This window comes from Petaurus breviceps, unplaced genomic scaffold (genome assembly GCF_028583685.1).
Source record: "Petaurus breviceps papuanus isolate PSGF00001 unplaced genomic scaffold, PetGlider_PUasm1.0 98, whole genome shotgun sequence".
NCBI lineage: Eukaryota > Metazoa > Chordata > Mammalia > Diprotodontia > Petauridae > Petaurus > Petaurus breviceps.
The window spans coordinates 55,090,970-55,118,404 of NW_027187460.1; the positions used below are offsets into that span (position 1 = coordinate 55,090,970).

The 27,435-nt window shown below is 38.4% G+C and overlaps 1 protein-coding gene across 2 annotated transcripts in view; it reads right to left on the bottom strand.

The window, feature by feature from the left end:
* Positions 1–14,818: 14,818 nt before the first annotated feature.
* ZFPM2 (zinc finger protein, FOG family member 2) overlaps positions 14,819–27,435 on the bottom strand; it is a 588,101-nt gene continuing 575,484 nt past the window's right edge. For both annotated transcript variants that reach the window (XM_069080910.1, XM_069080909.1), the window contains 2 exons: positions 23,791–24,015; positions 14,819–18,328 (listed from right to left, as the gene is read on the bottom strand). In XM_069080910.1, the coding sequence (XP_068937011.1) occupies positions 15,837–18,328; positions 23,791–24,015 (2,717 nt within the window). In that variant the 3' untranslated portion in view covers positions 14,819–15,836. The remainder of the gene's footprint in view (positions 18,329–23,790; positions 24,016–27,435) is intronic.

Here is a 27,435-nt window from a genome sequence, read left to right on the forward strand (position 1 = left end):
TTGATTGTGTGACCTGGGAGACTGACACAGGGGCTTCTCAGCAAGGTGTGCCTTCATTAGAGAAGGTGCTGTGCTCTACACGCAAAGCAGAATGGAAACAGCTCAAAGGAAATGCAGGATACACAAATTTAGAGCATCCACCTCAAATGTTCACACAGACTATTTGCACCTGACCTGTGGTAGAGCACTCCAAGCTCATATTGGTCAGACACATTGAAACTTGACTCTGGCATAGTGATGTCATTTCGATCTTCCTCGAGAACAAAGGACAACAACAATTAGTGCATGGCACATTTGTTGTTCAGTTGTTCAGCTTCACATGATCCCAGGGGACTTGGTCTATAAGATTTTGTTTTGTTTTGTGGCAAAGATATTAGCGTGGTTTACCATTTTCTTCTCTAGTGCATCCCTATCTTGCAGATGAGTAACTGAGGCAAATAGGAGTTGTGACCTGCCCAGTGTCATTCTGCTAGTACGTGCCTGAGGGTGGGTTTGAACTCAGATCTTCCTGACTCCAGGTCTGGTCATGTATCCATTGTACCACCTAGCTGCTCCATCTGTCACACAGTAGGCATTTAATAAATGCTAGCTGACTGACTAGTGCAGAAAGTGTACTTCCAGGCCTCCTAGTCACTTGCCCTTGTTTCTTTAGTCCTGAATTTTGACTATTCTTGCTCAGTAAGTGCAGTTCCTATAAAAGGTAGCTATTTAATATTAGTATTCAGTCAAGCAATAAGCTACACGAGCATTATTACTTAGCTGACATGCTGTAATTCCCTGGAGTTCACGAAAATGAAAACAGGTTGCTCATGCTACTCAAATCACAGCAATGGTTAAAATCAGCATTTTCATGCAAACACAAATTATAAAAATGGAATTATGATAACTGATTACCCCCCTTCCCCCAACACAGACAACGTTGGTAATCCTGCCCTAAAGTAGTATCGACTTGGTTCATTGCATAGGCTCGCAGCCTTTGTCAGTCTATTCAATCAGAGTTCCTTCCTGTGGCAAAGCCATGATGCACAGTCCTGTTCAGAAGCCCAGTGTGTCTCTATTTCCCTAAATCTAATATTAGGGTGTAGAATAACATGTTGTAGAACTCTGTTGCCTCACAATAGGAATAATCCTGAGTGGGAATCTTCATTTTATTCATCTTCAATTTCTGTTTGACAGGATTTTACGCTGCTGGAAGATGTTACCTTGCAGCCTAGAGATCATTTCATCTTTTAAGCCAGAGAAGAACCAATTGGGACGTGATTCTATACATGTCCTCTGGGTGTCCCAGAGACAAACCTTGTCCTTGTACCAGAGGGAATGTGCCTTGAGTAGGGTTTTTACCCTGGGTCAGCTTCCTTAGGGGGGTAAAAAAACTTTAAAAGGAATGAATTGTGAAGTAATAAACAAAAATTGAGATGAATTTACCAGACAGTTTGGGGGTGATGATAGCTTTATAATTACAGTCACAGAATCCCAATACCAGTAGTGACATCAGAGACCAGTTGGACTAATCTTTATCTTAAGATCACAGGATAATAGATTTAGAACTGGAAGGGACCTTAGAGACCATCTAATCTAACTTTCTTATTTTTTAAAGCCGAGGAACTGAAGCCAAGAGGTTAGATGATTTGTCCAGGGCTGAATAGTTGACAAGTATCAGAGGTAGGATCTGAACCTAGATCTTTCTGACTTAAAGTCCAACAATCTATGGCATGCTTCCACTTTGTAACATCCCCAAGGCTCATTCAGCCTTCACTTGAAGACTTCCAATGATGGGGAACTTGTATTACCAAACATGAGAATAAAATTATCAAAATCATGTTATCACACAGAATTCCATGACTCCATCACATAATGTGCAATGCTATAGAAAACCTACAGTGGGATCAAGGTCCCTTGTTTCACATACAACTCTCTCAAGTGGGCTTGGATGTAATTTGTTTCGAATACTCTTGTCTATGATAATTTAAAAAAAAATACTTTACCGAGGAATCAACCAATTACTATTCAATAAATACTTAAGTGTCTACTAAAGGGGTGCACAGGGTGTTCAAGGAGGACTAGCACCTCTGATGTGAAGACTTGCCAAGCCTTTTTTAGGGCTGCTCATCCACTTTTGGTGCCTACCTGCACTCAACTCTCACTTGTGGTTCCAAGAAGCTGTACAAAGCTTAGTGGCCATTATCTCCTCAGATGGGTTAAACCAGGGTTTAACCTGGCCTTGAGGCCACATGCAGCCTTCTAGGTCCTTGGGTGTGGCCTTTTGACCAAGTCCAAGTTTACGGAACAAATCCTTTTATTAAGGTGATTTGTTCTGTGAAGTTTGGATTCAGTTAAAGGGCTTCACTAGAAGACCTAGAGAGCCACATGCAACCTCAAGACTACAGGCCTGGAAGTTGAACCTTGGAACCAAGTTGAAAATAACCAACAGGCCTCAAATCTATCAGTGAATTATGGGGGGGGGGGAGAGGGGTTGACAATCCCAAGCATGTGAAGGCAATCTAGTGAAATGGGCAGAAGTGAACAATTTGTTCCAAAGGTCATAAAGTCGCAGGCACTGTGGAGTGCTTAGTGGTCAATCACTGAAGATGCCAAGGTCATCTACTGCATCCTGGGCCATCGCCAGCCATCTTGACAAAAAATCAGAACAAAGGTCTTGCCGTTAGACTTCAATGACTCTGGAGGATAGTGAGGCTGAAGATTTTGTGCAGCTCTACCTTACTTAAATTTAATTCACACATAAGTCAATACATCACATTATCATGTCATTGGTCCTTTTCAAAAATGAAGGACAAACAAAAGTGTCTACTATGTGCCAGGCGCTATTACAAGTGTGGGGACAGGAAAGAAGGCAAGCCACTTCATCCCCCCAAAAAAACCAGTCCTTGCCCTCAAGGAGCTTACAATCAAATGGGAATGATCCTTCAAGGAAGGAAATTGAAGAATGAAATGGTAATCAGCATAAAGGCTTGAACAAGATTAGAAAGATGCTTTGGCTTGGGTGCCAAGGCTTGTCACCATTCTACTCTCTGTCCTCTGGACATTATTCCATTTGTATTATATTGTAATATAATGGATTATATTGCCTAATATACGGTATCCAGAATTGAAAATACTATTCCTCATGTGACCTCACTCAGATGCAGTAGAGTCTTCCTTGTTTTGGACACTATGTAAGCCAAGGTTTTCAAATAGAGACTGACGGTAGTTAGTTGCTTTCCTTTCATTGGCAGTGATTTCAAAAAACCTTTAATGGTCAGCTAAGTGTTGCAAGGGATCAAGCACCTAGTCTGGAGTTAGGAAGACTTGAGGTCAAATTTTGCTTCAGACACCAGCTCTGTGACTCTGGGCAAGTCAATTTCCCCTGTTTGCTTCAGTTTCCTCATCTGTAAAATGAGCTAAAGAAGGAAATGGGAAACCACTCCAGGATCTTTACTAAGAAAACCCAAAATGGTGCCATGAAGAGTTGGGCATAACTGAAATGATTAAACAGCATAAAAACCTCTATGAAGACAGTCCTTAAAAAGGAGACCTCATTTTCATATCCTTTACCCCCATTTCCCTCCAACAAAAGTAAATGCAAGCAGTTCTTATTGGATCCCTCATAGAATCCCCATTTCTAAACCAGTTTTAGGGGGAAAATTAGGAAAATATTTTCTTGATCATTTCAGATATTTATGACAGGGTTAGTGGAAGAGAGTCAGATGACTCCTTTTCAGATGTGCTGTCCAGGTGATCCTTGGTCAGGTAGGGGCTAAATTAGATCACCATTGTGGTCCCTTTTAACTCTGAGGTTCTGTGAATTGCGCTAAATTAATTTCCTCTTGGAAATTTGTCCCAAAAGCTTGTCTTAATTAGTTAAGTTCCATATTCACCTATGGTTATCAGTAACTTTCCAACTTAAATAGGAAAACCTTGAGACCACTGATTGCTTTAAATTCTGTCTTTGTATCCTGGGTATAGCAGAGGGCCTTGAATTTCACTGCATTCTTTAAACTAGCTCCAAGTTAACTTACAACTTGTCGCTCCTTTCTTTGGTACATTGTTGGGATTCCATGTACAGAAACTGGAAGCCTTTTTTGAATGCTTATTCAACAGAAGAATTACCAATTGTCAATAATGTCAAAAATATATTTGTAAAATTCTTCCTTGATACCACACTGTGTTGAGGTGAAAGGGACCTTGGGGAACATTTTGTTATTTTATAGAAGAAACCAAGGTCCAAAGATGTTACATAATGGTCTGAACTCACAATAATGGTAATCACTTGAGATTCAAATCTAGGTCCTTTTTCTCCAAATTCAGTGTTATATACACTATGTTATACTGCCCATTATAATTCAATTGTAAACATATATGTTCTTATTTAAGAATTTGATGGTATGATCCCATCTGCCTAATTGAAAAGTGTATAGCAAATTCAATGGCTTTAATTTGCCTTTATTCTGTTCCTGCCTCTGTACCCTTAATGGCTCATACTGCTTCCCTCTCTCCCTCCCCCAAATGGTAACAAAGCCTAGAATTGTTCTTATTTTCCTAAAACTTGTTTCTCTGATGAGTATGTTTCTGAAGGTTTTGTGCTAGAGCAGATAAATATTTCCCTTGAGAGGAGAAAAAACCCCCACAACCTCATCACAATCAACACCAAGTTGAAAGTAGGAAAAACCCGAGAAAGGCCTCAGTTCTCTTATCTGACCTTTGGCACTTACTAGATGTCTGACCCTGAGCAAGCTGCTTCTGTTTGCCTAAGCTTCCTAAATGGTAAAAAAAAATAGGGATAATAAAGCACCTCAGGGATTGTTGTGAGGTTGAGATGACATAATATTTGTAAAGTGCTTTGCACAGCATTTGGAACACAGTAAGCACTCAATAAATACTTATTCTCTCCACAGTCATTGTCCACAGAATTAGAACATGATAAATCTAGCAATATTCATTGAATTTCTGTAGACTACAAAAAAGAAAAGAAAAGAAAAGAAAAGAAAAGAAAGGAAAAGAAAAGAAAAGAAGAAAAGAAAAGAAAAAAGAAAAGAAAAGAAAAGGATGAAAGAGGTTAAAGAAACTGCTTCATGCTGCTTTCTGGTTCCACTCACATTATGTTTATTTTTATCATGGGCAATGATATCACTGATAGACTTAGGGCTGAAAGGTTCCTTTGAAATCATCTGATGCCCTCCAAGGTCTGTTCCACTATGATCCCCTGAACCTAGTCCAACTTACCATACAGTGTGAGATTTGAGGGTGGTCATGAAGTCTTTGCATTTACAGTTTTAGACTGTAAGAAGCATAAAAGCAAATGCTGTATTGAATACAATACCGAACACAGTGCTTTTCACATACTGGATTTTTTTTTAATAAATTAATTGATGATCTGAATGTGTTACCCTCCTACTTAGTAAATTCCAGTGGTTCCTCTTTGCTTTTAGGACAAAATATGAACTCTGCTTGGCTTTTAAAGTCTTTCCTAACCTGGCCTCCACCTACCTTTCCAGCCTTGGCATATAGTACCTCCCTCCCTGGACCTACATTTTACTTAAACTGTCCTGACTTGTAGCCCACAATCCATATTCCATTTACTACTTTCCAGAGAGCCAGGAAGATTTCTGCTAATAGAAATCCTCTGTTATTTCATTTAAGACACACCTCAAGCATACTTTATAGAGGAAGTCTTTTCTAATTCTTTCTAATTGCTAGTGCCTCCTTTCTAAATTACCTTGCATTTATTTTGAATGTGTATATTGTCTGTAGAACATAAATTCAATGAAAGTGGGGATGTTTCCATTTTTATCTTTATAGCTCCATCTCTTGGCACAAAGTAGGTGCTTAATAAATGCTTGTTGATTAATTTATCAATAGGCAACCAAGGCAATGTTTTTGAAGTTTTAATGATTAGCAAATTTTCCCTGAAGCTTGAAGATGGATTGAATTATATCAAACTGATCTGCCCATGTAGGAGTTATTGTCTTCAGGTGTTTGATATTTTTTCTGTCTCTAACCCTCTCTGAGGAGAGGAAAAAAAGTTCTTTACCCTTGCTTGAGATGATTTTCTTTTTGTTTGTTTTTGATATCCCAGTACTCAGCACAGTACCTCAAAAAGAGTAACCACTTAACTGTTTGTTGACTGACTTTCTAAGCTTGAGTGTTACACTAACCTGATCAATTGCTAATTGCCTCTTCCTGCAAATGCACTGAATCACATACAGTAAAGGAACCTAAAAAGACTAAAAGTTTTTCCAAAATAAAAGGCTCTGGCTTTTATGTTGTTTGCTTACAAAAAGAAGCTATCAAGGCGCTTGAAAACAGTTTTATTTCCCTCTCTCTTCTGATCTTGTTTACATTTTTAATTTGCTTAGCAAACTCTTTCTGGTAGATAATACCTAGGTAAACTTTTATCTGCCCAGCGTCTGAATTTCCATGATACTGTGAATTAATGAGATGTATTGAATTCCAAACTGGTATATAAACTGATGGAGAATTGTCAGCATGCCCATTTTTTGCCTCATGATCCAGCCCTGATTGATTGGTTGGGTCTTGGTGGCACAGATGCTTTGCTCTCTTTGGGGAGTCACTGATGTTTATTAATAACAGCCAACTCTCAATCAACTTCCAGTCGATTAGCCACTTTGAGGATAATCTACCACAGACTTCTAAAACCTCTGCTGCCCTCCTGCTGATTTACTTCTTGTACAGCCGGCTATCCCTCCTACAGTCTGGAGCCCCTTCCAGAACTGGTTTCCTCTTCTCTCTCTCTGAATCAGCCATCTTAAAAAGCCTTTTTGGACCAATGCACTTAATTACCTCCTTTCCCCGTCACCTCTTCTCAGGAAAGACCAGGAGGACAGATAAGGCAAACTGCTGGAGCTGTGGCTTCTATGCTTGGGGTTGTGGCGTGAAACTATTCAGCTGCAGGAGTGGGGAGGCAGGAAGAGAGGAGGAGGGAATGCCATAGGAGCTGCAAGCAGCTTTCCAATTTGTTCCAAGTCAGGTCTTCTCACAAGGCTAAATTGTTATGGTGAAGTTGTAAGGAGTGATGCACTTGTAGTCAGAGAACTGAGTTTGAATCCCAGCTCTACCTGTGTGCCTTTGAATAAGTCCCTTAACCACTCTGGGCATTCTGTTTCCATGGCTAGAGAAAATGAAGGATAGACTAGGTCTCCTCTGAGCTTCCTTCTAGTTCTAAACCTATCATCCTATGACCTCAGATGTATTGTAAAGGAGACTTCTGTGTGGGATGAGAGGTTGGACAACAGTGCTAACTCTAAAACTCTGTGATTCTCAGATGAACAGAAGTAGAATAAAAATGAGCACGAAAATGCTCATTTTGCTAAAACAAAAGCTGACCAACTTCTGGATTATCTTTTCTAGACCCAACTTTTAAGCAAGGTAGAATAGATAAATTCCCAACTAGTCAGAGGTTCATTAATTATTTAATTGGTGATTTGCTTGGGTTCATTGATTTTTTTCTTGTCATGTCTCCCACTGCCTGCCTTCTGAATGCCTGCTAGCACATGTGGGAGGATGCACCAGCACCAGATCTCCAAATCCTAGAAACCAGGCACAGATTGATTTTCTATGCAGGGAATGATGATGAGCAAAATGTTATGCACAAGTGCTAAGTGTCTTTGGATGATGAAGTTCAAATAATTCAATGTATAGGATAGTTTCAGTGCTAAAAATCTCAAATATCTTTAGGGAATTTTGTGAGGATTGCACTGATTCATACTATGTCTCCAAGGGATTATTGAGGATTGCTTACAATTACTTCTAAGTCAAACTATTCAAGGGTGGTATAGTAGAAAGAAAAAAACTACAATCATAGAATCACCAAAATTTCAGTTCAAAGACACCTCAAAGGTAATCTATTTCCACCTTACACAGAAAAAAATCATCTCCTTTATAACATCCCCCATGAGCAGTCACCTACCTTCCTTCTGAAGATCTTTTCATCACCTCCAAAAACACCCTCTGCCATGCTTTGTATCCCTAATGTTTAGCATAGTGCCTAGCACATAGTAGGTGCAAATAAGTTCTTGCTTGCTTGATTACACTTCTCCCCTGTTCCACTTTTGAAAAACACTAATTATTAGGATAGTTTCCCTTTAATCTACTTTTTTTTTTTTTGTAAATTGTACCTACGATTTCCAGTTTTCCTCTGTAGCAAAGGAAAACAAATTGAATTCATTTTCCACATGGCAGTTCATGTACTTGAAGGGTGTTGTCATTCTCCAAGCTAAATACTTAGTTCCTTCAAGTGTAATTTTTATGTCAGGATGGCAATTCCCTTTACCATCCCAGTCACCCTGGCCATATTACAGCTTGTCAATGTCTTTCTTAAGATATGCATACACGAACACAATACTCCAGAAGTGCTCTGACCAGATCAGACTGCAATAGGACCATAATCTCACTTAAGCTTTTAGTGCTTCAATTTCTTCATCTATAAAATGAAGGCGATTTTACTACATAGTATTTTTGAATAAACTTTATGTTTTCATCCAAAAGTATCAATGTATTATAATAATTTCTATAAGAAAATTTAGAGATATCTGCAAGTGAAGTATAGACCTTATTAACTCTAGATCAATGATTCAAATGAACCTCCTTCATTATACACAGTATGCTTTAATTAATGTAGTCTAAATATACATTCAGGCTTTTGTTCAACATATTACTATTGACCCACATTGAGTTTATACTCCATTGACCACTCCCAAATCTTTTTTCTGTGAGTCAAGAGCCTTGGCCATGTTAGTAATGACTAACTATGTCTCTTTGTCACATGGGGCAAGTCCTTTAACTTTATCCAGTGGGCTTCTGATTGCCCATTGTAAAATAAAAAATGTTGTATTAAAGATATTTTTCTGCCTCTAAAATTCTAATTCCAGATTTGGTATCAGTAGCACCCGTCATGATTTCTTTCTTCAAAGCTCCAAATTGTGTCATGATATTATTTATTGTAAAATGTCACAACTTTTCATTTATATTTGAATGCAGTTGGATGAGACAATATCATGAAAAATATAAGATTATCTTTCATTATCTATACTACTCGCTCCCAAGAATAGACATAATAAGTTGCATACTAAACTGTATGACACACTAACCGTAGGAAGGTGTAGAGAGTAGACTGGCATGCCCTAGGGGGACCATTCCCATTAACCATTCCACTTTCCTTAGTGTGTGCAGGCACAATACCTAGCTCTATGAACACCTGTGACAATAAATAAAATGTTTCTATAGAATTCTATTCAGAGTTTAATGTCCTTTAAGTAAGTAGAAATTTTCCCCTATCCCACCTAATTATCTATAATATTAACTGTATGTTACTAAGTGAATACTATTTCATGAAGGGTATAGTAAGAACGTATTTAGACAAGGAGTCAGAATAGTCCTGGATTAAAATCTCAGCACTGACAGTGAGTGTATGCCCATAGACAAATCAATAAATATTCTGAGCCTTAGTTTCCTCATCTGTAAAACTGGGGCAATAATGTCTCCTGTATCTATCTCACAGGACTGTTGTGAAGATGACCTGAGATAGTGTATGTCAACTATTTTGTAAACTTTAAAGTGCTATATAAATGCTAATTTTTGTTATTGTCAATTCCCTTTTTCTTATTTTTGCTATATTACATTATTGTTGTCATCATCATCCTCACCATCATCATCATCATCATTACTATTATTTTCCTTTTCGGGAGCTCTGTTCATGCTTTATATTTCATGGATCCTGGGATCATAAATCCCAAACTAGAAGGGACCTTAGAAGCCATCTTGCCTTTTCCCCTTATTTTACAGTTGAGGAAAATGTGACGCTGAGAGATTAAATGACTTGCCAAATAACACGTAGGTAGTAATTGGCATAGCCCAGAATTGAACCCAGAATTGGCTCTAAATCAAGCCTTCACTGAGATAGAGCATGTCAATCAATGATACCACTCTTTTCCCAGGCCTCTTGAGATCCAAAATTTAGGAGTTTTCTCCCTCTTTCATCACAAATTCAGTCGCCAACCCGTGTAAATTCTTCCACGATAGGAAGGCCTTCCACCAATTGTCTCTATCTTAAAATGTCTTGTTTTGCCTTTTCCTCAGCAATTGAACACTCTGCCTCAATGAAATCAATTTTTCTTACCCATCTATTATACAGTTCAAGCTTGTTACCAATTTTTTACCTACTGTGTTCCACTAGGAATATGGTTTTTTATACTCTCCTTTTCTTCCAACACTACTTTTCTAGACCAAATCCCACCTTTTCCAGGAAGTTTTCCTTCATTCCACAATAACTTTTCCCTTTTCTTAATTCCAGAAGAGTTTAAAGTTTGAAACACACAAACTTGCTCCTAATTAGTTACTGTTCCATATCTAGGGAACACCCTAGATGTGAGATGAGGATATAAATATCCTCATACGTATTGATCGTCTCACCAAGCACACTGAAGACAGGGACTGCACCTTATATTTCTTCTAGATGCGCCATAGTCGGATCAAATTAACAAGTATTTTTAAAGCAAATAAAATGTGCCAAGCACTGGGCTAAGCCCTGCAGATACAAAGAAAAACGAGAGAGTCTCTGATCTTAAGGAGTTTGTAGTCTAATGGGTAGGAAGAAACAACTATGTATAAACAAATATATATATGTAAATGTATGTGTATACATAAGTCATCACATATATGCACATCTTTATATGCACATACATGAGAGATAATCAAGAAAGGGAAGGCCCCAGCATAAAAGATGGAAGTGGGTGGCTGAGGAGAGATTTGTTGTAGAAATTAGGGTTTTAGCTGGGATTTAAAGGAAGTCAGGGAAGTAAGAAGATGGAGATGAGGAGAGAGAGATTTCCAAGCATAGTAGACAGCCAGAGAACACTTGGAGTTAAGAGATAAACTCTTTTACCAGAAACAGTAAGAAGGCCAATTCATAGCATCAAATAATACATGGATGTGATTAAGATTAAGAAGAGTGGAAAAGAATGTGTTGGGGCTTGGGGGATGGGCGAGTTATAAATGGTTTTGAACATGAGATTTTATATTTGTTCTGGGAAGTGACTGGGAGCCACTAGAATTGACTGACTGGGCAAATGATATAGTTATGTCTATGCTTTGAGAAGATCAGTTTGACAGCTGAGTGGAGGATGGAGTAGAGTGGAGGAAGGCAGGGATTCCCATCAGCTGTCTGTTACAATAGTCGGGGTGTGAGGTGATGAGGGCCTATATCAAGGTGATCCCACTATCGGGGATGATATGGGAGAGATGTTGCAAAAGTCAGATGAAAAGGATTTAGCAATAGATTAGAGATGAGGAATGAGAAGGAGAGAGAAATCAAAGATAATATATTGAGAGCCTTGGTGACTGGAAGGAAAGTGATACCCTCCACAGGAAAAGGCAACATGACAAAAGGGTAGTTTGGGACAAAAGATAATTAGTTTTTAATGTGGGTTTCAAGATCCAAATTGGGTGTCTACAGGACACCTAATTAAAGATGTGTAATATGTAGTTAGATGCAAATTTAATGGTAGAGAAGTTAGGACTGGATAAATAGATCTAAGAATGGAGGTGATAAGCCCTAATGTTCAATGCATAAGCAGGAACAAAGAAGATGCTTAACGGGCATTAATTGACTTAGAAACTTACAAATTTTGGGGTTTTTCTATGATCAACCAGATTTCTTGAAAAATTTTGTCACTTGCCTTTTTCAATTTAAAGGTAAGCAATATGCTTAATATAGGGAAAGATAACAAATGTTTTATTAAGTACCTTCTAAGTACTTTTTTAAGCTCTTTAAAAATATAATTTCATTTTATTTTTTTTCAACAGCTCTGTGAAGCACATACTAATAGTACCCTGGTTTTTACAGTGGAGGAAACTGAGGAAGACAGACCTTAAGTGACTTGCCCACGGTCATATAGTTAGTAAGTGTCTGAGGCTAGATTTGAACTCCTCAAATCTTCCAAATACGAAACCAAATGATCCATCCATCTACTGCACCAGCTACTTGGTTAATATACCAAAGCATTATAAATTTAATTTTGAATTGGGAAGAATGAACCCTCTTCCCCTAAGGCACAATGGATAGAGTGCTGGACCTATAGTGAGGCAGACCTGAGTTCAAATACGGCATCAGACACTTATTAGCTGTGTAACCCTGGGCAAATCACTTAACCTCTGTTTGCCTAAGTTTTCTCATCTGTAAAATGTGGAAGATAATAGCACCTACCTCCTAGGTTATTGGGAGGATCTAATGAGATAATATATATAAAGCATTTAGTACAGTGCCTGGTCCATAGTAGGTTCTGTGTAAAAATGTTAGCTTCTATCATCGTCATCATCATCGTTACTTTGCTCACCCATGGGACATCTTTAGTCTTAAATTCAAGCTCAACAATCCTCAAATGGAACTTGTTATTCTCTTCTCTAAATTTTGCCTGACTTTGACCTACTGCCTTTATGTCAATGTTGTTGTCATTTTTCCAGCCTCCTAGGCTAAATCTTGGTGCCTTCTTTCACTTTTCTGTCCTACATCCAATTGGTTTTCCAGACTTGTCATGTTTCCTTCTGAAATGTCTCTTACATTCTCCACCTCTACTCCATTCACAAAATCACTTCATACATGATTTATTTTGCTCAGCCTCTTAACTGTCCCCCTTCTCTCAAGGAGCAATGTTTCTTCCCTCCACCTCCACCCTTATCCTATTCAGTCAATAGTCACCAGATCATTCTTACTATTACTTTAAAATATATCACTTGCATCATGTTACTTTGCAACTCAAGACTCTAAAATGACTCCCTATAGCCTACTCCATATTGTCCAAGACTCTTTTTGTGTAACTTTTAAAGTCTTCCATAATCTGCAACTGTCTTTCCCATTAAGATGAATTTCCCACTGCTCCCCAGAAAGCTCCCTTCTCTCCAATCAGGTCAGTTGCTATACAGTTCTCCACACACACCATGATAAGAAGCTCCTCATTCTTTCTTTGTGTTTTTTCATAATAATTCTGTTTGAAACATCCTTGTTCTTCTCCTCTGTTTAGGCCAACTCTACCAGTTCTTTAAGATTCATCTTAACTCTTACTTCCTCCATGAATCTCTTTCCTAAAGCTCTAATGTAGCCCTTAACTGATCTCATCCTTCTTTGAACTTCCGACTGCTCTCAGAGTTAATACAATAGTTTAACATTTGTCTAATGTGTGTATAACTTTATTTCCAGTCAATCTCTCAACTAATTAAAGCTTTAGGGCATATTTTCTCTTTTTTCTATCTTCCACAGTACCTAACACAATTCCTAGCACACAACAGGCCTGTTAAATCTCTGCTGTTTAATTGACTAGCGAGAGCACATGCTTCAGAGGAAGCTTTAAGAGCCTCCAGTCCCGCCAGCCTCAAACATGTATTCTGAGGGTAGTGTCCATTCTTCATTAACTTCCTTACCGGCCCTCTAGGAAGCATGAGGCAGACCTAAAGAAACCCTCTGCTATTCTCTATCAAACCTGGCAGGGACAGTTAACTATACTTTAGGCAGTATCTCAAGTGGAACAGGTATCCATGTGAGACAAGAATTAAGATGAAAGTTTTGGAATTTGGGGATAGAACTGTCCACTCTTCCACCCCCAAATATGTAAAAGCCTTAAGGGCTTTGTATTTGTCTTTGCATTTCTTTGTATTTCCAGTGCCTGGCCCATGATGGGCACTAAACAAGGACTTGGTTAGTTAACATGGGTTGAATTTACCTAAAATGGCACATTTGGAATTAAAGGACCTTTACACTCATCTGAATTTTTGGGGTACTGATCTTCTTCACAAGTCAGCTACTAAATACTTGGAATATGGAATATTTACAACTTAAGCATGCTGATTTTTGTAAATCTTTGTAGCACTTAAATCAGTCTTCACCTGGACCAGAAGAGAGAAAAGATGAATTCTCTCAAGTCCTTTTTCCATATCGCTTCATATAGTCATATCAAAGTACAGCATTTGTTTTGCAGTTCAGCACTGATATCCCTTTGAGAGGCAGTATGATATAATAAGAGACAGAACAATCTAACATAAAAAGCAATGAATTTGCTATGATGAAAATTCATATCATTTCCTGGAAACTTGCTAGTTATGTGACCTTGGGTAAGTAAATTAACCTCTTGGTATCTCAGTTTTATTATCTGTAAAATGTGAAGAATAATGACCTATCCTAAGAGCAAGTTTTATAATCAGAAAATCTGGGTTCAAGTTCTACCTTTGACACATGTGACCTTGGGTAAATTACTTAATCTCTGATTTCCCCAGGAAACTCTCTAAAATGATAAATTGCAGTAGAGTTGCTGTTCAATGTCTGTTGGTATTGAGACTGCCCCCACACAATTGACATTACAGATCTGGACAAAAAAGGGGGAAAATGCAATCCATAGTGCCTACTTCATTAACTGTCCCCTCTGTTAGACTATAAGCCCCTTGAGAGCAGGGACTGTCTTCCTTCTTTTGTATTTCTAGTACAGGGCCTAGCACACAGTAGGAGCTTAATAAACATTTACTGACTATCTTCTGAGGCTGTTGTCAGGATTAGATTTCACAAAGTTTGTAAAGTGATTGTTAACCTTAAAGTCCTACATTAATATCCAAGAGAAATATATGAACAGTTATTATTTGACTGTATGAGAACAGAATCCTGGGGATGTGGAGGTCATAGAGGAGGATTTAGAGAATTCCATACATCATAAGGACCTCTGCCACCACATTATACCCTTATTGTAGTTATGCAGCTCCATTTCAAAGTCTTTGTTGTTTCCATCACAGCTGAGATTTCCCCTATTAAAAAACATCTCCAAACTTCTCCAACAATCTGGAATTTTATTCCATCCATATACATGCATAGTAACAACATTTGTTGAGAAATCATTTCTATCAGAAGTAGAACATTATCTTTGTGATCACCAGGTGCAGTATTGCTACTCATGTTTAAATAGATCTTATATATGAATTAAATTCATACTTGCAGCATTGAGTTTAGGGTTTCAATTTTGACTGTGCCTTTCAAAAGATAAAACTGATTAATACATCCTCATTACTTACAATACTGCTTCCAGTAATTTTGTTCATTCTTTATAAAGTATTGCATTTAACAGCAAAGGTTTAAAAATTGAGACAGAGATGCATCAGTGAAAGAAAATACAAGTACTATACAAGAAAAAAATTGCCATCTTCATTTAACGTACATGTTTAAGATTAAGAAAATGGACGGAAACATACCGCTACATACAAATGCAAAGCCTAATGACTAAGGAACTGTATCTGCTAAAATATAAAGTGCAAAACGGAGCCTGGTCAGTTAAGAATTGAAATCTTAAGGCGAACTTTACAGCATGTGTATTGAAAATGTCCTTGCAAGTTATATTTTAGCATATACATATATCTGCAACAGCATATAAGAAAAAAATCAGGATACACAAGTGCTTTTGAAGCTATTTCTAAAATGCTTTTTTCTGTATTGTTTGTGACTATTTTCTTTAAAACCTACTATACAGTGCAAACCATATGTGCTACACAATAACTATACAATAACATTACAAATGACTTTAATATAAAGTTTTTAAATAAAAATAACATAACCACAGCTATGAATACTGCTGGTAAAATAAATTAATATTTTTGAAAATGGCACCAATAATACACTTTACTAATGGACTGTAATGAAATTACACCTTAAGTCTTCAACTCAGCCATAATGAGTTATCTCCTGATTGCCCAGATAGTATTCAAGCAGCTTTGCTTGGATTGCATGGAACAAGATACTAAACACTGGTACCAAAGGTGACTGACGGGTTGGTTGATTGGTGGGTTTTGTTTTTTCATTTGACATGTTCTGCTGCATGTGATGAGCAATAAAACTTCTTGTGAGTGATAAAGTTTGAAAGGTTGTTGAACTGGATGTCACACAGGCGGCAGTATTTTCCACTGGTTGGAGCCTGGGTGGAGCCATTCACACCTTTTGCTATACTAGACAACTGTTCCTCTGCAGAAGGAATTGCGGGAGACACATTTTCATTTGCAGCTAATGGGTTCTCAGAGATCCAAGATGGAGACTTGTGCCCATCTTCATGCTGAGGATTCTGGGAAATGTTCTCTTGCTGTGGGTTTGTAGCAGGCCTTTCATCTTGTTTCAGGCCACCATTCACTATTACCATGCCTCTATTCTTGGGTAACAATGGCAGAGACTCTTTCTTCTGGCCAGCACACCCATTTGAGGGGGGTTGGCCTTTGGGTGACTCACTATCTGCATTTGTGCTTTGATCTATGTCAGTGTTATGAATGACCAGAGAACCAGAAATGTAATCGCTTGGCTTTATTCCATAATATGGAGAAAGCTGGTCTGCTCCTTTAGTTTTCTTTATTGCTCCAGGGTAAAGGCATTGTGGGAGAAACAAATGTTTGTTTTCTTCTTTTGTTGCAATAAGCTGAGCAGCTTCACTAAAGACTTTCAGTCCTTGCAGGGTGGCTAAGTGGGATGAAAATAAGTTTCCATTGGGAGAAGGCTGCTTCAAGTTTCCGTTTTTCTCACATTTTATTATACTTCTTTCATAGCTGACATCAGGGCTGTTCCGTTCACTTTCTGGATTTGGAAACACTTTGCCATCCAGTTGTCCAAGGTCATTACGCTGATGTGCAGTGACAGGGCAAAAATTCTGCTTGTGGGCCAGGTAGTTCTCTACTTTATTGAAACTGATCTTGCAAACAGTGCACTCGTGGTAATCGAGAAGCCTTTTCGGAGATGTGGACGTCCTCTCAGACTGAGATAAACACTTTTTGCTGAGATCAATGGGTACATCCATCTCCAAACAGGACACACTGGGATGAGAAGTCTCACACTTGGAAACTGGAACACATTTGTTGATCGAGAGAGATGTTTCCAGATGCTTTGAGACAATTCCTGGGAAGATATCACATCTTGGGTGATAGCACTCTCCCAATCCTTCGGTGGACTCTTGTGTAGATGTACAAGGATTATTGAGGTTGGCTACTTCAAGGAAACGCTGCTGGACAAGTTGAGGCCTTGGCTCCTGTTCAGGGAGGCACATCTCATACATCTTCCTTCGCTTGCGAGTACGCATTGTTCTCTGCATAGCAGGCACTTTGTTCGAAGCAGACCTCTTTAAGGGAGGGTCATGACGGGTTGCGCAGTAATACTGCTTGTGGACCATATAGGTTTCATGTCGACTGAAAGTGATATTGCAAGCATCACAAGTGGTCTTATTTGGATCGCTTTCCCCTTCCACTAAAGAAATGTTGGGATTCTTCACATCAGCAGGTTTCCCATTGATTTTGTCGTCATTACTACTGGAAGCAGATAGCTTTTTAGCCTGTGCAGGGAAGTCCTTGTCATGGCCCTTTCCGCTTGGCCCAATCAAATCTAAGACTGTAGAGGAATTGATACAGGATGTCTGAAGAAGCTGATTCTCAGGATCAGAAGGATGAGGAGCTGTATTAAGAAGGTTGATGGAGCTCTGACCATTGTTAGGGCTTACAGCCTCTGGCATCTTCTCTGAAACACTGGGGAATTCAGGAGACTTGGCCATCTGCTGCCATCGGCTGCTGCAATAATGCTTTTTGTGTACCAGGTAATTGTCCAGGTTGTTGAATGTTATGTTGCACTCAAAACAAGTGGCCCCTTTGGGCATTAGAGGACTGTAGATCACGGGAGGGTAACTGCTACTTCCATGCCTCAGCCTCCTATGTACCAGTTCAGACATCTTGGCCAAAATCTCTGAAGCCTGAGGAACCACTGTGATATCCTGGGGAAAAGCAAACTGAGATAGAAAAGGGCCCATAGGGAAAGAGGGACCAATGCCAGGCTGAACTGGAGATGATGCAAGTCTTGGGCTTGAAGGTTCAGACTTGATTTTTGTATAGGAAAAGCTTTGTTTATTGGCTGAAGGCTGTAGTTCTGGTCTCTGATTTGGGAGAAAAAGCTGATTCTTTTTCTCACACTTATCCAGTTCTGTGTCAGAGCTAGCATCTTTAGTCTGCATGCCCTTTTGGCTCTGGGGAAGTTCATTTCTAGTCAACAGCTCCGTGGTTGGCTGTATGTTGTCTTCATTTCCATTTGGGGAGTGTTCAATGTCACTTTCTCTTGGAAGTTTGTTGCCGGAAACATGAACTTCTTGGTGCTGCAATAGTTCCCTCTGAGTTTGGAAGCCAAAGTGACAGTGGTTACATCGGAAGGCAGCTTGAGTGAGGTGGGAGAACAGGTGCTGGTGAAAATTGATCACAGAATCAGCAGTGTAGTTGCAAATGGTGCATTTTAGACTAGCACCAGGGGGGAGAAACTCTTCCATTTTCACACCTGTGGAGAAACAAAAACGAAGACAGCTAAGAATCAACAATCTTGGTTTTCAATGCACATGGTCCTTTCCCAGGAATTCAAGTATTTATTTAATTTTTAACTTGGCAGTTGAACTGGCCAAACTGGCCCAGATGACTTTTATTAGCAAGTTTTTTTTTGAGACAGTCCATTATATGTGTAATAATGATACCTCTACCATGATACCTAGGAAAGAGAAAGGTTTGGTGTTAGAATACTTGGCTTCAATTCCTAACTCTTGTTATTTACCACCAGTGTGATCTGGGTCAAGTCACTTAATTCATCTTATCTGGTTCCTCAGCTGTAGAATGTGGGGGGCTTGGAGGAGATGACCTCAAAGACCAATATGCCCTTTAAGTTTATGATCCATCATGATACCCTGTATTTTCAGAATGCTTTTCTATTTTTAAAGGGCCTTCATATGCATTATCTCTCATGGTTCTTATGATGATCCTATGACATAGCAGGGAAGATTCTATTATGCTAATTTAATGGAGGAGGAAACTGAAGCCCAGAGAGTTTAAAAATTAGACCCATCTCACACAGCAAGCACAGAGCCTGAGTTCAAATCCAGTCCTCCTGACTACTTTTTCAGTATTCTTTCCATTAGAACATATTGCTTACTAGAAAAATACTACTTCTGTTATATGAAATTGCAGATAAACTTTTTTTTTTACAACATAGCAGTGTTTCTGAAAATGTGGCCTTTTAAGTTTTTGTTTAAAATACTTACTATTTTAGATTTAATTTAATACTAAAATATTTAAATTATATATTTAAAATAATTTTATTAAAAAAACATTTTAAATGTGAAAGATGGGATTGCCAATGAATGAATTCTAATGTGAACCGTTTCGCAAAGCAAATCATCTTCTTTTAATTTATCTTTTTAAAAAAAAATCTGTATGTTTTTTTATTTCAGAGTGACTTAAAACAAGGGCCTGAGAGGATTCTGGGAAGATGGTGGAGTAGGTCAGAAAATTCCAAACTCTCAAGATTTTCCCCCACAAAAGAGTTAAAATAGCACCTTGGGGCAAACAAAATGTGGGTGGAGATAAATAAGAACAGGGGCACAACCCTGTTCTTCCTAGAACAATTTGTGAAGATCAGAAGAAAATCCCAGGATGAGGTTTGGTCCCTGGGAAAAGTAATCACCTCCAGGCTAGGGTCTGTTTTAAAAAACAAGCAGCAAGCCCTGGGGTTAGTTGGTTTGAGAGGCTACCTTGGCCCCAGTCAGGAACTTTTACCCCCAGGAATGTGAGGGAAGGTGGCCTACTGAGTCTGGGAAGACAGAGGAAACCTCTGCTGACAAGGAACTCCAGACCCAGCTATTCTGCAAAGAGCAGTGGTGGCATGACAGAACCAGTACACACCCCATGAGTGCAGAAGCAGTGGGGCAGAAAGACCCTGGCTGTGGGCACTTACAGGAGGGTGGAGGTTTCACTTTGGTTCTAGGTTAGAGGGGAGAACTGAAGATCTGGGGAAGAGGCACCATTTCCCATACCCCACGGCTAGAGGTGATTAGAAAAATTAAGCTATTACCACAAAAAAATGCACAAGCAAAGGAGAAAGAAACCAACAATGGAAAGATATTATGGGAATAGAGATGACTGGGGTCAGAGGAGGATATTGAAATAAAGAAACCTCCAAAGAGTAATGTAAAATGATCACCTGCCCAAAAAAGAATTCACAGAAAATCTTAAAAAAGACTTTAAAAATCAAAGGACAGAGATGGAGGAAAAAGTAAAAAAGATAATAAGAATAATCCAAGAAAAACAAGAATGATATGAAAGGAGAGTCAACCAATTAGAAAAGGAGACCCAGAATCTTAAGGAAGAAAAAATAACACCTTGAAAATTAAAATTGGGCAAAGTGAAACCAGAGAAATTATAAGAGATCAAGAAATAACTAAACAAAATATGAATAATGAAAAAATGGAAGAGAAAGTGAAAAATCTTATAAGAAAAACAACAGATTTGGACAATAGATCAAGAAGAGAAAATATAAAAATAATCAGACTAACTGAAAGTTATGATCAAAAAAAGGATCTTGATACAATAATTCAAGAAATAATTAAAGAAAATTGTCCTGAAGCATTAGAACAAGAACAGAAAGTAGGAATAGAAAAAAAATCAACCATCACTTAAAATGAGGAAAATTCATTTGAATATCATAGTCAAATTCCAAAACCCCCAGCTCAAGAATGAACTATTTAAAGAATCAAGATTAAAATAATTTAAATCTGATGGTACCACAATTAGAATTACACAAGACCTAGCAGTGGAGACCTTAAAGGACCACAGGTTTTGAAACACAACATATCAAAGAGCAAAAGAACTGGGTTTCAGGCCAAAAATATCATATCCTGCAAAGTTAAGTATTATCCTGAATGAAAAAAAAAACATGGATAATTGATAAATTCTCAGACTGTCAAAAAAATATTGAATTTAATAGAAGATGTGACCTACAAGAACCAAGAGAAATATAACGCACATACCAAAGACTTATTACAAGGGATTCATAAATACAGACTGTTTACTTTTTAAATATATAAAATGCAAAATATATGTCTAAGATTCTTATCAATAATTCAGTAACTCATAAGAAAGATTGGGATAAACCTAAGTATGATATGAATTTAAAAAGTAAACCATTTAGGAACAGCTAAAAAGAATAATTATTTTATACAAATGAGGTTCAGGAGGAAGAATCAATATATGGAAATTAGATGGGGGAGGAGGGCTGGTAGTTCTGGTAACCTGCTTTCATGAGGAATGGGCTAAAGAGGGAACAATACATACATATTTAGAAGAGTATAAAAGGTCTAAATTCAGAAGAAATAAAATGCTAGAGGCATAGTGAGGGGGAGAGGGCAAAGGGGGGATCTTTAGAGTGGAGGGTGAGGGAATAGGTGAAAGGGGGCATAGAAGGGGGGGTTAGAGTTATGGAAATGGGAGGATAGGGGAGGAACTCTTGGAGCAGGGTAGGGTAAGTTCTAGAAGCACAAGGTAGCATGTAGAAGTAAAGTAGAGGAGGTAGCAGGGATAGGAAATGAGATGCTAAACACAAAAACAAAGATCAGAAGTAGAATTTGTTTGGGAAATTATATGTCTATATATGTATGTATATATCCATAGTTATAGACTAACATACTCAAACTTTATTGTAGCCTTGGGTGGGGGGGGAGGGAAAAAAAGACAAAGTAAAAAAGTGCACAGCACGGAACAAAAGAAAACTTAAGGAAGCAAAGAAAAGATGGACAATTCTCAACACAACACACATTATTTATTATATAGGTTTTCTTGAAATGAAAATTTATTTTTACATATTTTGAATCCTCTCTTATGTTCTGCTATGTATATGGCACACTTTTTTTCTTTCTTTGCATTTAAGTTTCAATATTTAAGTTTATGATATGTTTTTGTTTCTTTTCTCTATTCTGTATTTGTGTCTGGCCCTTGAGTCTAAAATAAAAACAAACAAACAAACAAAAAAAACAAGGTGCTCCTTCATTTACTAGAGTTTATTAAACACTGCTGTCTTTAATTTGCTAATATGATCTAACCTACTATGTGTTATCTTCTTCATAGATTAGAATAGAATGGGCACTGAATTATAAATAGACAGTACCAAAAAGATACACAGGAATAATAGCTTTAGGCCTTAGGGGTCATTGAATATAAACCTCTCATTTTATAAAGCCCAGAGAGATGAAATGTCTTAGCCAGTCTGACAGATCTAAGAAGTGTTTGAGGTAGGATTCAAATGTAGTTCTTCCTGAATCCAAGTCCCACACTCTATATACTACGTCATGATGACTTTCACACCAAGAAAGGAAAGAAAGACATAGCTGAAGGTATTGGGTTCCCATAATTTCCTCTTTTATTTCCCATACCAAGGAAAAGTTTTCCTTAACCAATATAGTATTTTTTTTTCCAGTTTTCCCTACACATTGGATAGCTATTATGTAGCACATATGGTGCTTCCAGTGCTGTTCAGTTAGATTTGTGGTTCTCCATGCTCACCATCTGGGAAGGCCAACTTTCCCTGAACCCTTTATTTTGCCAGATGAATAAACTCAGCCTAGGTGAAGGACCAAGGTGTGAGATTAGTGGAAAGCAATTGAGCTGCTCCTACAAGCACAACACTCATAACTTTTCCCTCAACACCGTGGGTGGGGTGGCTTTAGGAAGGATTCTTCTATCCATCAGAAACTCCTTGGCCCAATTATCAGGTACACAAAGAGTTTTTAAAAAGAAGTGCCCTATTGACTTTGGAGTCATGCCTGGGAATGCAGTGATCTCTAATGATTCTGCCCTACCCAAGGGGATGTCTGAAAACGTGTGGTGAAATCAACAAAGCTAAAACACTTCAATCATTTACACACACATACACAAGCACACACAGAGTGAGGGGGAGAGATCTATATTTTAAGTGGACTCTATGTAGCAAATCTTTTTGAAGGAGTGATTGGTGATGAGATATAGTGATGGGGAAGGAAAATTTGGGGTTAAAGAGATGCTTAACATGGAACTCTAAAAGAAATAGGATCTCCTGTTACAAATGGATTCTAGAGAAAAATGTTTACCTGTCAAGGTGACAAAGACTATGAAGTTTAAAACACTATTGGCAGCTAGATGAATCAGCGGAGCATTGAGCTTGTAGTCAGGAAGACCTGAATTCAAATCCTGCCTCTGATACTTATTAGCTGTGTGACCCTGGACAAGTTACTTTACCTCTTTGGGCATCCAGAAAATGAAAGCATGGGACTCAATAACCTCTTTACAATGCTAACTCTATGATAATATGACCACAATTGCCACAGATTAATGACACTGAAATTTTAAGAATTCAAGTATTGGTAGAAGCTCTGGGAACCACATTATCCAAGTTGACAGAGTAAAAGATGGAATCTGAAAGCATAACTACTTTTGCTTTTCTTATGAGCCTAATTTTAGTAGACTAAGGAAATGATGGGCTTTGGTTCCATGATTAAATGCAGGGTGAATCTGCTAAATAAACTACTTCAGCTTGCAAAGACTGATAGACTCAGGAAATAAATCAACTAAGGTCAGCATTATGTCAATTACACATAGGCTATTCTGGATCCCCCTTGAAGATGATTACATTTCACTAGGGAAAGTCTCTGCACTAATGAATCTCATGGCAAAATGTGAAGGCAGGTCTTCCTGACCCCAATCTTCAGTACTCTACCTGCCACACCATGCTATTTCTTCTATTCCTTAAATCAGGGAAAACAGGAGCATGCGAGTTATATATAGTCTAGGCACACGCCTGGGGTAGAAAGTTTATTCAGTGAGGATTCAATATTAAGGAACTCTTGGTGCCCTAAAAAGAATACTGGCTTAGAAGAACCATATTAGAACCTTAAAGATTTCTAAGGACCAGGTTAATCTCTAGGAGTGGGAGAGGGGGAAACTCACCACTGTGGGAATTTAGGTGCATTTCCAGGGCTCTGGCATTGGAAAAGCTTTTGGTACACTGTGGGAAGGGACAAGCACTGGATATTTGATGAGGAGTGTCTTCATTCTCTTCTGTCATTGGGGGCCCATCTCTTTGCCTCCCGCTGCAGTAGTACATGAGATGTGCTTGTAAATTCCGCTCACTTCGATACCAAATGCCACAGGACTTACAAGGGAATATGTCCTCTGAAAAAAGAAACACAGGTACATGTGAGCTGCAGTACATTTGGAGCCAATGAACAAAGCATCTGTTAGTTTTCTTGTCCTCAGACTCCTGAGACCAAAGCCAGAAAAGTGACCAATGAGATGAATAACAAATTTGACTGGAGCTCCATAGAGAAACAAAAACAATGAAGACCTATTAAGTAGAGCATTTTTCTAGATGCTCAGTAAGATAAGAGCTTAAAAACAGGCCATGTCTTCAAGGAGTTTATATAATAGAATAGATAGTACAGCAGACAGAACGCTGGGCCTGAAGTCAGGAAGACCCAAATTCAAATCCAGCTTCAGACACTTCCTAAATAAGTGACCCTGAGCAAATCACTAACCTCGGCTTGCTTCAGTTTCCTCAACTGTAAAATGGGGATAATATCACCTACCTCACAGGGTTGTTGGGAGGATCAAGTGAAATAATATTTGGAAAGTGCTTACTATATAGTATGTGGCACATAGCAGATGCTATATAAATGTTAGCAAATATCAATGATTAAAATAGTAATTTTAACACAGATAATTATAATGTATGGTGTTGCATAAATGATATTTTTAAAAGGGCAATATGACACAGTGAATAGAGGGATGGCCTTGAGGTCAGGACGACGTGGGTGGCAGATTTGTCACAGGTACTACTCACGTGATCTAGGAAAAATCATTTAACTTCTCAATCCCTTAGGCAACTCCTTACAATTATAAGTTACAGATATCTTCCATTGGTATTGATAGAGGAAGCTGTAAAATTCTCTCTACAAATGAAATAATTGGTTTTGTTTTTAAATTATGCATATGTTTATATATAATATATACACATATGATTACATGTATGTATCTATATGTGTATACTTATATTTCTATAATCAGGGTAGAGAGCAATATAATTTCATTAATGTGAGAAACTTACAATCAGAAACTCTCACCACTATAATAGACTGATTGGCAATCCCCTCTGTAACTAAGAATCTTAGAGTTGCTTGGGATAATTAAGAGGTTAAACTACATTCATTAAGCGAAGTCATTTACTTTAAATTTTAAGAGGCAAAAGATTCTGTGTGTGTCAGAGGCAGTACTCAAGTAAAGGTCTTCTTAAAAAAATATTCTGAACTTAAAATGCTAACAATCCCCACTTTCCCAACCCTCAGTATTACATTTACCCAGAAGAATATGAGAGAGAGGGAGAACTCACTACTTAAAAAAATACAATCTGTAGATAAATAGATAGATAGATAGATAGATAGATAGATAGATAGATAGATAGATAGGCAGATGTGTATCTACCGTGTTTCCCTGATAATAAGACACTGTCTTATTAATTTTTTGGACAGAAAAACACCAGAGGGCTTATTTTCAGGGTAAGGCTTATTTTAATGAACATTGACAGCAATTTTAATAAACAGGTAAATGTGAACAAAAAAAAAATGTACCTTTATTCAATAAGCAAATCACTGGGGAAGAACAGGATGACGCGCTCACTGCTGCAGCTCTGATTGGATGCAGCTCGGAGCGCGGCGTGCGTTTCACCCGGGGTGGGGGACGGTGCATACAGAGGGTACCGTAATGTAGCGTGTAGCGCAGGGGATCACCTTCACTACAGTAGCAATTTCAATAGGGCTTATTTTCGGGGAAGGGCTTATTTTAGAGGAATCTTACACAGTAAGGGGAGGGCTTATTTTTGGGATAGGTCTTATTATCGGGGAAACACGGTAGAGTGTATATATCATGCACACACACATATATAATAAAATCTATATGTTAATTTCAAAACTGTCCTGTTTTTCTGTCAATATTTTCATTACAATCTTTTGCTAACAGATCTCTCTTAATTAGCAAGCACATATTAAGTGAATTCCATTTTCCGATGATATGCAAGATGGTGGGGATATGAATACAAAAGCTAGACAAATATATAGGATAAGTGTAAAGCACTTTGAGGAGCTCCACTAATAATCATGGAAATCGGGGGAGACCCCTTAAAGGAAGTGTCTCTTAAGCTCTTGAGGACATCTAGGGGTTCCAGGAGGTAGAAGTGAGGGAAGGTATTCAAGGCCTGGGGAAGAGACTTTGTAAAGAGATTTTCTGGGAATTATGCAGTAGGACAGTTTGGCTGAAACATAGAGTGTATGATGAGATTGGAAAGAAAATCTGGAGAAAAAGCCAGACTGTCAAAATAGAGAAGTATGTAATTTATCACATAGGCAATAAGAAGAGTATTGAACAGAGTATTATTATATAAGATTCTCTACAACATGGCTGCTTTGTTCCCACTTATCCTGACAGAATTTCTAATACAATAATGCCTGAAATAATGCTGTACATTGTATGCAATAATATTGGTGAGTATTTAATATAGCACTTTAAGGTTTGCTTAAAACTTTTGCGAATGTTCTCTCTGATTCTGGATTTGAACTCAGTTCTTTTTTACTCTAGGTCTAGCACTCTATCCACCGCACCATTTTTCTCATGATGTACATATAAAAATCATATGCTGCGGGGCGCCAGGTAGCACAGCGAGTAAGAGCACCGGCTCCAGTGTTGAGAAGACCTGGAGATCGAATCCTGGGCTCAGACACTTAGCACCCACCCAGAAACACCTGGCCGTGTAACCTTGAGCAAGTTACTTAACCCCAATTGCTTAGGGGCGGCCAGGTGGCTCAGCGAGTAAGAGCACCGGCTCCAGTGTCGGGATGACCTGGATCAAATCTGGGCTCAGATACTCAGCACCACACCCAGAAATAACTGGCCGTGTAACCTTGACCAAGTTACTTAACCCCTATTGCTTTAAAAAAAAAGAATCATATGCTGTATTCACAAAGCAATCAACTACGAAAACAGAGATTCTTTGGGAAAATTTCATTTGTGGAGATACTTTGCTCACATAGAAATAAAATTATGTATTAAACGTATATTAAGAAATTTTTTGGATATCAAATTGGGCTTAATTTTCTTTCTTTTGCTCAAAAATTTCCCAGGCCCCTTTTGCTTTATGAATATTCTTAGGCCTCCCTGGAACCAATCATTATCAGTTCTGTCAACATATCTGAAGCTCCAAAGTGCTTTATGGTCAAATTAATCATATTTAAAGGGTCTCTTATTAGGCTAAGTAGGCTTGTAAAGTGTTCAGACAGTTCACTGTGTCAGTGTCTTCTGTGCCAATCAGGAGTTGACATCTGTACTGGAAGAATTTTAGTTCTGTCTGTCTGTCTGTCTGTCTGTCTCTCTCTCTCTCCCTCCCACCCTCTCTCTCTCCCCCTCTCTCCATCCTTCCTCCCTCTCCCCCTCCTTCCTTCCCCCTTCCCTCCCTCTCTCCCTCCCTCCCTCCCTTCCTCTCTCCCTCCCTTCCCTTCCTTCCTTCCTTCCTTCCTTCCTTCCTTCCTTCCTTCCTTCCTTCCACAG